We start from the raw sequence: 11,549 nt of genomic DNA, 5'->3' as shown, positions 1-11,549 counted from the left end.
GATAGAGTGTGCTGAACGACACAGCATAATACTACTGGGCCAAGGTTTCCAGATGATTGCTGGGTCTTTTCCACACCCGCAGAGATTTGCATTTCAGTAGCACTTGAGTCTGTCCTCCATCTGTCTTCCCAACTATTCCCAGGCAGGAACCACCACTCCATCTAGCTCTGATCAGCAGCCTGCTCATCCTATTTATGGGCAGTGAACCTCCACTCATCATGTCTGGACTTTGGAACTTGCTTGAGGTTATACCCTCAGAACACCTAGCAGCAGCGATCAGAAGACCTCACATGGAATCATTCGAGCCTGATCAGCTACAAAGCAGACTCTAGCGTGACTCCCCAAAGAACCTGGCTCCTAGCATGACAGGCAACTCTCACCAATGGACCAGTCCTCTGGATAAAACCCATATTTTTGGCCTGCCTGCTCACATGGGAAGCTGTCCTGGGACTTGGGAGCCTAGGAACAAGACAGATCTGAGGAGAAATGGTATCCCAATGAAAAAGCATCCTGAGATATGGGATCCCAGAAACCACACAGCTCTGAGGTGGGACAATGTCCTTATAGAATGGAATCTTGAGACAGGAAGGCCAAAGAACCACACAACTCTGAGAGGAGGCCTCTTCAGCAGAACTGTTGCAGCTCCCATGGGAGGGTATCCCCTGTTGAACTTAGGAAGGACATCAGGAGCTTTGGCCCTACTCCTACTTCACCTCTCCTTTGCTGTGCTTCTTGGCTCCTTCCAAGGAGAGGCAGACCTGGCAGTAAATCTCATAAAAGGGGTTTATATTGGAGGATCCAGCCAGTAATGGAAGAAATCCAGGAGTGGCTGCCTCTGCTCTCTGGAGAAGGCAGCAGAGAAGTGAGCAGATATACCCTTTTAATGTTATTTGTTATGGGGTGGAGCTTTCTAGGAAAGACATTTTCAAAGTGAGGATTAGGAGGATTTCAAATTCTTCACTTAGGGGAGTTCAGGATTTCCTGGTTTTCCTGTTCAGAGATTGGTCTGAACTCCAACTCATGGATAATGTGTGTGGGTGGGGGGTAGCTCAGGAATTGGTGGGTTTTCCTGCTCAGATATTAGTGAAGTATTGTTTAGGGTTTTCACCTAAACTTAGCATAATCTGGGGTGGTTCCTACATAGTGGCTCAAGATGGCTTTGGTGACAGTTACAGAGGCAGAAAATGCCATTTTAATAGTTACAGCAGTTGCGGGTGAGGGACCTATTGACTTCTGCCTCAAGATGTTTACACAGACTTCATTTCTGAGCTAAGCAAAATTTTCCTCAAATAAACTGTGAATTTATCCTGAAGGGGCAGAGACATGATCAAGTTCACCATGCCAGAACAACTAAAGCTCCCTGCATCTGGGGAATGGCTAGTTTATACATTGTTGCCACAGAAATGGTGCTGGAGTTTACGAACTACCTTCATATAGATAAATAGTCAGCAGTAGCCCCACCTGAGTCTTCAGGAACTGCTGCCTTCTCCTCCTCTTATGGCTATGTACATTATTTCATATCAGTTTTCAGAGTTACACACTTAATATAGTTTGCTAAACATATGATTATGTAGAATAATATCTTTTACCCATTTGTATTACTGTAAACAACAACACTAAAATAATGTCTTAAAAATAATAATTTGCAGCTTAAATTCAATACAATCCAAAGAAAATTTCTAGAAATGTGTAAGAGGAAAGATGATTCCAAAGCTATGTGTCATTACAAAACCTCAGTATTCACAACAGGACTATGAAGAAATTGTACACACATTGGGACAATGTGACTTCTGTACTCAATGCAAAGCTACAACCATCATGATTGTGTACAGTATTTGTGAAAGAATGAGGAGGTGACAAAAAGCCCAAAATATAAGCCTAAAAATATATTCAAGTTTTAATCCAAAGACCTAAGGAAAGTCTACCAAGAAAAGTGTGAATTTGACCAAAGTTACATTCATTCTATGTGTAAAACAAAATAATGCGGAGTTCACAACTCCTACAAAAACAACTCAAAGTGACCCCTGAACTGATGTATTTCTAACCCTTCACCTATTACTGATCTTTCTTTCAAACCAGATGTCTTGTAGATGTGCCAGAACTATGCTTTTCTAAAGAAGGAAACTGCAACTTTATGGCACCCCAGGAATTACTGTTGGCTGTGATTCTGTAATGGCCCATTAAGCAGCTTGTTAGATGCCTCTTTTTTGACACGGAGATGGGCCAATGGTTGGTATGAATCAGGGATTTCTCCTTGGTTATGGTTGGAGACAAATTTGTTGACTATCCTCTTGAGGAAACATGTTTCCTAGCTTCCTAATCTCTAACAGCCTTGGTTGGCATGATATTTATCTATGGGGTGTTTTAAAACAACCCTTAGCTAAGTTCTACTTGGTGTGACTTCCTGTCTCTTAAGCACTGGTAAATCCCTAACATGAACAATTCTACTCATTTACCTCACATCTTTATGAGGAAGTGCTACTTAACATATGTGTTATTTACAACCTCCACAAAATTAACTCTAAATGAATCTTATGCCTAAAGGTTAAATGCCAAGATCATAACTTGGAGAAAATACTAGAAACGAGGCCTCTCTGAGTCTGCATCCTACCAAGGACATTTCCACTTTCAAGCCCCTGCTGCAAATGTTTTGTGAACCTGCAGCCCCATAGTGTGTAAGAAGGCAGCCTCTAGATCCCAGCATTCTCCAAGCAACTCTTAAGTTCTGCTCTTCCATTTTACTAGAAAAGTTAAACTAACTTCACATTCCCAAGCTTGCAGGGTCATCTCCCACCCTACCCCCTGAAACATTTTCCTAATTATCTGTAAACAGGTTAAACTTGCTGTCATCTTAACAGAGGTGCCTAAACTGTAAAAATGTATCACCTACAAAGCCCTCACTATGGACAGAGGACTCACTTCTTTGGTGGCTTATCACTTAGATCTCCAGACCAAATGTCTAGCGGAATGAATTAAGAACCTTGGATTCCAGACCAAATGTCTTGGAAAATAGTTAAAATCCTTGAGGCCAGCTGTCCTCGATCAGCACAGCCTCCAAACGAAACTCCCTTGCTTAACACACAATTTTAAAATTTGATTGGATGACTCCTCAACTCACCAAGAGTGCTTAGCTTTATGGATTTAACCCTTTAAAAATACAGCAAACCTTACCCCCTTGGGGACTTTTCAGATCCAAAACCGGCCGCCTCCCTGAGCTCAGAAAATAAAGCTTTCCTTTTAACCTTCTGTTCCTGAAGTGAGATTTCTCGGCTTCCACTGCTAACCCAATATAGTGAAGATATTCAGATGCCCCCAATGCATTCAAGGCTAGCACAAGGGATCTCTCCCGTGGTCCCACCCATCCCCAGGAAGGACCCGACATGCAGGCCTTGCTATTCAGCCTTCTGCTCCACCAGGTTGGGGGCAACAGCCACACACTCACCATGTTGTGACTTTGGAACTCGCCTGAAACCCCTCAGAGCACACAGCAGCCGCGCTTAGACCACAGCACACCGACCATCAAGCTCGCTGAGCTACAGAGCGAACAGGGAGCAATGCACCAGGAAAAACCCGCCTCTTCCGCTGACTGGAGGGATGGCCCCAGGGTCCTGATTGGCCAGTGAGTCTTGAGTGACATGAACACATCTTTAGAGTACAGCTATGGGAGCAAAAAGGTACAGTGAGTGATTCCTGGTGCAGATTCCATTTCAGGAGCAGACTTTTTCCAGACCTGCAGAGATTTGTATTTCAGCATCATTTGTACCTGTCCGCCCCTAGCATACCTTGTCTTACACTCAGTAGGCAATTTCCCTCCTCCTCTTGGAATCAAGGTGGCTATATGCCGCACAGTCCATTATTCAACCCGCAGCAGAGTGAACCATATGTCCTACAGGTGGCAGTTTGCCAAGAATATTAAGAATTAAAGAGAAATTTTAGAAAATGCAATGAAACTTTTGTTCTGTAATTTCATGCTGGGGTCACATAAACCGCAGCTAATTTCCTCCGGAAACGTATACGACAACCCAGGGGTAAAAAGCAGGAAACATATGACACTTTGGAATATTAGTATCAGCCAGCACTTCTTCCTCGATGGAAAGGTGTGGAAAACAAAGCTGTGTTAGTAAAGGCTCTCAAGATGAACAGAACTGATAGAAGGAATTTCTCTGTGTATGTAGAAAACTGCTTTATTAGAATGGCTCACAGGCTGGAGAGTTGAATCCAATAGTTGAATCAGAACGTTTGGCTGGATAACTAAGCTTCCTGATTATCAGAATATTTCAGAATTCCAAAGAAGTAGTCGCTAATGTCAGTGAAAATAATAATAATAAACTTACTAGCCAGAGCTTAGGCATGCAGAACAAGAGACGGATTGACCATCTTCAATATCCATTATATATGTAGGCTGCCACCAGATATGTGGGTTTGCTTAAAGATGGAGTTTATCACCTCAAATAGTCCAGATTAAAGAAGGGTTTTCCTATGTCAAAAGATATAAATAAAATAAACCGCTCACAGTACCCAACTATTTGGGTTTTTACTTACTTAAACTACACTAATTTGGTTTCATGGTAAGTTCAGGGTATTTATTTTCCTTTTTTATTCCTTTGATTTTTTTGTTTTTCTACACAGGGTTTCTCTGTGTAGCTTTAGCAGTCGGGGACTTGCTTTTGTTGACCAGGCTAGCCTCGAACTTACAGAGATCCACCTGCCGGTGCCTCCCTGAGTGCTGGATTACCTGTGTGAGCCATCTTAGCAATGCAGAATATGGCATAACCACATTCTTCTATTCTTAACTCTAAAGGAAGAACCACTTGGCTGAACCTGCTGAGTTCTGCTGCTTTCTGGGGCTGGAACATGGAATCATTGTTCAATGAATTCTACACAAGCTTCCTTTTTTTCAAACTTTTTCTTCTGATTAATATTGGCTCTGCTGGAACTTGCTCCATAGAATGACGTTGAACTCAGAAATCAACATGTTTCTATCCCCTGAGTGCTAGTGTTGAATGTGCATACCACCATGCATGGCCCTAAATATGCATGGAATGGAAGCTTGGCTGCATGGGGTCTTATCTTGAGGTCACTACTCCCTTATTTCCATTTCTCTAGCTCTTTTCCTAATCCACAGTTCCCAAATCCACATTCCTCCATAGAAAAGCATGATAAGGCATATTGCATCTATACCACAGCTCCTAGTAATAACTTTAGCTTTAGTTACATTTTCCATTGCTGTGAAGAGACACCATGACCATGGCAGCTCAACAAAAGAAAACATTTAATTTGGGATGGCCTATACTATACTTTCAGAGGTTTATGTCATGGAGGGGAACATGACAGAGGAAGGGCTGGCATAGTTCTGGAGAAGGAGCTATGACCATTACATCTATTTACAATTTATTAATTAATTTTTTTACTAATTACAGTTCATTCATTTTTTATCCCAGCTGTAGCATGTCATGATCAGCTTACACTTTCAGATGACAACAGGAGGATTAGTTTTTTGTGTACATTAGCGGGATGAATGGAAACAATAAAGGATAAAGAGGAGCAAAATAGTAAAGACAGGAAAAGCTTGGTTTTGACAGACAGAATTTCCGTTCTTTTTGTGTAGTGGCTGAATATCACATGGGAATTCATGACAAGCTCTTTCTCAGGCCATGTCTAGATCTGTGAAATGAGAAACATTGCTTTCAGCAAAGTGAAACAAAGAAAACAAACTCGGGGGCTGGAGTGATGGCTCAGAGGTTAAGAATACTTGCTGTTCTTCCAAAAGTTCAATTCCCAGCAACCACATGGTGGCTCATAACCATCTATAATAAGATTTGGTGTACAGGTAGAATGTTGTATAAATAATAAATAACTCCTTAAAAAAAGAAAAGAAAACAAACTCAGGTCATTTTCTGGTGTTATCTTTCACTAGTTTTTATTGACAAATTACAGAAGTTCCTGCACATTTCATTCCAAAAGAATACTCTTCTTTCTTTGTAAGGAAACCAAGTGTTTTAATAACTATTTAAATAGAAATAAATATGAAATATTGTCCAGTACACATATATTTATTATATAATACGTTAAACATAAAGCTGATGTATAAAAATTTTAAATGTTTAAACACATTATCCAACACAAAAGTGAAGTTGTCACCATCTACAGTGATATTTAATCAGAAAAAAGAGATGAGTCACTTTTCTAAGAAATCATTTTTTGTTCAACTGTAATTTATTGTCATTGTTTAAATTCACCCATGTCACTGTGTGTTTTAAACTCATTTGTAGTTTTGCATGCAGTGTGATTTATTGACAGAAATCTCTCATACCATCCAAGTAAAGCAACTTTCTGGATTTTTTTTTAATAATCTCCTGTAACAGCACATTTGCTTCTCCTTTTTATAACAACTCTTGCTACAAAATCTTGACGTTTAAGTTTTCTTATCCACATACCACCTAGAAAAACATTAGAAAAACCTTTTGAAGAAGATTGAGTAAGCTAGATTCTGTGTTTTCAGCCCAACATTTACTATTGCCACCTGAAGTGTAGACAAGATGGACAAATCTCTCTTATCCATCTGGAAAAAAAAAACCTATGCACTAATAATTAAAATCAGAAGGGAAAAAGTGAGTTGACACTGCCTTTGCTGCTTTTATATGATGTCTCGTGACTAATACAGCACTGACTGTGAGAGTCAGTTATAAGTGTATAATCCTTTAGTGATTGTTATTGTCTTCACTCTTTTATCATGATGTCCTCTTGAGGCACCAGATTATCCTGGGCAAACAAGCATGGGAGATATTTTAATATGTAGGCAATGATGACTATAACTGCAATGAAAATGAGAACTGTGATACCTCTCAATACCAACTACATGTGACTAGACAATCTAATGAGAAGATTGCTTTAACCCATAGCAATTCAGTCCCTTTATAAGAACTCTGCTCAATGTGGTTGTTATGTGACAATATGAATGCATTAGGTGTCACTGAACTCTATCCCTCTTTCTATAGCTTTGAACGTCATTTGACAAAAGTTTAAATGTCACACTTACTGTTTTATGCCAAATTAATGACCATATAATATCTTCTTCCATTTCAAACACTTAACCTATGTTTTCAAAAGTAAAAGATAAAAGACTTTGAACTTTCAATATGCAGCATGAATTACAAACAATTCAAAGAGAATTCCTAACAATTTGTTAAGGAAAAGCTGATTCAAAAGCCATGTACCATGTAAAAAACTTAGAATGGTCATTATGACTATGAAGACCTTGTACACACACTGGTAAAACACGACTTCTGTACTTCCCTAAAACTAAAATAATCAAAAGGTAAACAGTATTAGTGAAAGAATAAGTAGATGCAAACAAAAACACAGAAAACAAAAGCCCCAAATTATATACAAGTTTTCATCAAATGACCTAAGGAACCAGGAAGACTGTGAACCCAACCAATGTTACAATTGTATGTATATATAAATTACAGAAACACAATTTTCACAAATCACACAAAATAACTAATTTCTGACTCTCAAGCTACTACTTATTTCTCTTCCAAACAGAGAGGTCCCATGTTCAATACATCTCTCTGTAAATGAAAGTGATCAGAAAGGTGGGTTATGGATCTGCAGCTCCTCAAGCCTATTTGTAATTTCAGCAAACCCAGCCACAATGATTCCCACACACAAAACAATGTTGAAGTATAATTTCATGTCAGCTTTCTGACATACAGATAATGACACAAGCTGCAAAATCTTCCCTATCTAGCTGCATAACACATTCACACTTGAGAAACCTCTGCAGCTCAGAAATTTCTTTTGTACCTGGAATTGAATTTTCCTTAATCACACCACTGTGGCTGTTGGTAGTGGAATGGGAAAGAGATTCCAATTAAATGTTGCCTAACTGACACTGGAAAAGATCAGGCCACTCCTTTGCAAAGGGAACTAGATTAATAAAATACTGCGTGAAGTTAATTCTGAGTGCAATGATACTTGTTTAGATCTGTGACCTGACACACAGCTGTAATGAATGGCCTCTGTCTCAAGTCTCAGAGCTGGCTTAAATGTACCTGTGGACTGGACATATCTACAAAGGACAGTTTCCTGGTTGGATATTCAATATTCAATGCATCATGCTATAAGGGCAGTGTTGACATGATCCTATTGGAGGCCCAAAGGGAATGACGAGTGATGTCAGGGACTCCTATGGATCCTCAAAAGATACTGATCCACTGTATACAGTGTTCATCTCCTAGGGTCTCCTAGATCACTATTAAACTCTCCAAATGGTTCTGAACCTAGGGCTGGGACTGTTTCCCCCTTCTTTACAGAAGTCTCCTAAGGTGACCTTGCCCCCACACACATTTCTTTATAGTTGTACCAAACTTTGTTGTTGGTGCTTGAGACTACCATGGGATGGTCTCATTGGCTTTTCAGTCATTCAAAGACTTTTGCACTGGACAATAAAGTTAGACTTGCTCCTTCAGTCTGATTTCCCAAGATACTGGGTGGCTTCTGTCACTTCCACACCTCCTTCACCTGGTTCCTGATCACAATGCTGTCCTCCCCAAATTGTACACCCACCAATATGGTCTATCTTCATTCATCTGACATTAATTGTTACTTTTTTGGAAATTACAAAAGCAGTCATCCTGCCACATTCAGTTCATTTTCACAATGGTGAAATCAGCAGCTCTTTGAGTACCCTATTTCTCTCTGGGATGTACAAAAGAAACTAGTCCTTATATTGTGGTCTGAAAGCAGATGCTGAGCATGACAAGCAAATCTTTTTTCTCTTATTACAATCATATTTTGACTATATGATTCAAATGGATAATATTAAAACTGAGTGGTGGTGCCTACCCTTAATTGAAGAAGTTATTTATCTTAATAATAATAAAAAAAAAAAACGACAAGCTCATTTCCCTGGGGAGCAATAGAATGGTATCATGGTGATATACTTCAATGTAGAAGACCTTGGCTCTGAAATATTTTTATAAAAGGCTTGATAGACAGCTGTTTTAGAATGATTAACCTTTATATGGAAAAATTACTCCATACACTTAAGAGATTATGAAATAAAACTATCTTAAATAATAGCATGCATTCATCTCTGGCTACTACAGAAATGAGAGCAGTCTAAAATAGATTTTTTGCATTCCAGATATGCTGTTATCCTTAATTCTCTTCTAGGTTCAGGACCCAGGTTTTACTTTGAACAATTTCAATTCTTAGCAATGATAGACTGCAAATCTCACCCTTAAAGTACTGGGATACTTACAGAGCAAATCGATCGTTTGGATCAAAATATACACCCTAAAAGATAGACCTAAAGAATTTATGCCACAATGTTCACACATACAAAGAACAGAGAACACAAATACAGAAAACATCAAGGAAAAGTTACCTATAAGCACTGTGTTTGAAGTTCATAGATGAACAGATATGCTGAGCTATTCCTACTTCAGAGTTAGGTGGCTTTTGCCTCTGAGAAGGCAGCCTCATAGGAGAGTCATGGCTGCTTCTATGCAGAACCAGAAGGAGTACATTTCAACTCCCCCTGGCTGCAGTCTATCTCAGGGCTATGACATCATCACTGTGAATTTTATTTCATAAAGTTTATGTATATTATATATATATATATATGGAACTTTTTTTTCCATGTATGTGTATAGTACAGACAGAGGGCAAAAGTGAGCATAAGATTCATTGAGAATGAAGTTAAGGAGCTGTTTAGCTAGGAGCCTCTTACTGAATTGGAACCTATGTCTTCTATAACACCACCCACTGCTCTTCACTGCTATGGTATCTTTCTAGGCACTTTTCATTTAAAATTTATTTTTGTACATGTTATTAAAAATACACTACATCATTTCCTCCTTTACATGTCCTTTTTCCATCCCTTACCATATACTTCGATTTTTTCCTACTAAGTATGTAAATTTGTATAATTATATAAAAAATACCTGCTGAGTACATTTCTGTTGGATGTATTTATTGTTATATGTTAATTAAAATACATTACATCAATTTCCCCTTTCCATGTCCTTTCTTCACCCCTTCCCAAATTTATCCATTCCAATTTTTCCTTAGAAGTATGCGAGCAATTCTGTACAAATATATGAATTAAACCTGAATCCATTTCTGTTGGATCTGTGTATATGGTTTCAGCGCTGAAGACTTTCCATTGGATAGGTAATGAGGGAGCTCATACCTGCCTGAGGCTAATTTCCCCACTTGCAGGAGAGTTCCATTCATTAATGACTAACAGGAGTCTGACTCTGAAGTGACCTAAGCTGCCTTGAAAAAGAAACATTAGAAAAGACAAAGTGGTAAATACCTCAGAATTGCTAGTGCCATGGCTCTGAATTTCTGTAGCTGCAGGGAAGACACCAGAGACAAAGTGTCTGAGCCTGTGGCCAGGTTGCATTTACCATAAGATGTATAATGTGCTTTGCAATTCTTAGATAACCCTGTGATTTGTGTGATTAAAGCAGCATTCAAAACTCATTCTGGGGTTGCTTTTATTAATACCTTGCCACACTTTGTGTCGTCTCGGCTAATGTCCTCCAGCATAATCAAGTGCTCGTGACAGATATGCCAGCCAAGAGAACCATATTAAGCTTTGGAAGGACCAAGGGATTTCCGGGAGAAAATTGGCAACTAGTGTTTGATTTGTATTGGATTCCATGGACTAAAGAACACAAAGGCCTTACTACATTGCTTATATTCATAGACTTTCTCTCCAGTATGAAACTTTTATGACAATGAAGACTACAGATAAGTGCAAAAGTCTCACATTTGGATACATCCAGTAAAAAATTCTTTTATGATCATGAAAATTATACAAATCTGGAATAGCTTCACCATGCTAAATACACTCATAGTCTTTCTGTTAAGTATAAATTATTTCATGACTTAAGATGATTCTGTAGAGCAAAAGTTTTACCACATTGGTTACATTCACAAGGTTTCTCTCCAGTATGATTTCTTTATGTCTTAGGAGATGACTATTTCGTGCACAGTTTCCCACATTGGTTGCATTCATCAATTTTCTCTCCAGTGTGTATTCTTTTATGTATTTGGATATTATTATGGCAATGCAAAAGCTATGCCACATTGGTTACATTCATACTTTCACTCCAATAAATGTTCTTGTTCTAGGAGATGACTGTTACATGAAAAGCCTTTATGAAATTGGTTATATTCATAAGGCTTTTCTGCAGTATGCAGATGACTATGTTATATAAAAATGATAACACGCTGATTACATTCATAAGGTTTTTCTCCAGAGTATGTGCTTTTATGGTTTCAGAGCATACTCTTGAGAGGCAGACTTTAATACATTCAGTGCATTCATAAGGTTTCTCTCCAGAGAGTTCTTTTATGTCTTAGAAGATGACTGTTACATCTAAAGGCTTTACCACGTTGGTTACATTCTTATGGTTTCTCTCCAATGTGAGTCGTTTGATGTCTTAGGAAATTACCATTCCGTGCAAAGGCTTTACCACATTGTTTACATTCATAAGGTTTCTCTCCAGTGTGAGTTCTTTTATGTGTTA

The 11,549-nt window shown here is 38.7% G+C and overlaps 1 protein-coding gene across 1 annotated transcript in view; it reads right to left on the bottom strand.

The window, feature by feature from the left end:
- Positions 1-9,961: 9,961 nt before the first annotated feature.
- LOC129681246 (zinc finger protein 431-like) overlaps positions 9,962-11,549 on the bottom strand; it is a 268,201-nt gene continuing 266,613 nt past the window's right edge. The window contains 1 exon segment of the mRNA XM_055613153.1: positions 9,962-11,549. This exon segment is cut by the window's right edge and continues 614 nt beyond it. Coding sequence (XP_055469128.1) covers positions 11,428-11,549 — 122 coding nt within the window. The 3' untranslated portion in view covers positions 9,962-11,427.

The sequence above is a fragment of the Psammomys obesus genome, unplaced genomic scaffold (genome assembly GCF_907164565.1).
Source record: "Psammomys obesus unplaced genomic scaffold, mPsaObe1.curated_primary_1811, whole genome shotgun sequence".
Classification (NCBI taxonomy): domain Eukaryota; kingdom Metazoa; phylum Chordata; class Mammalia; order Rodentia; family Muridae; genus Psammomys; species Psammomys obesus.
The sequence above is the reverse complement of the archived record's forward strand: the minus strand, read 5'-3'. Positions and strand labels throughout refer to the sequence as shown.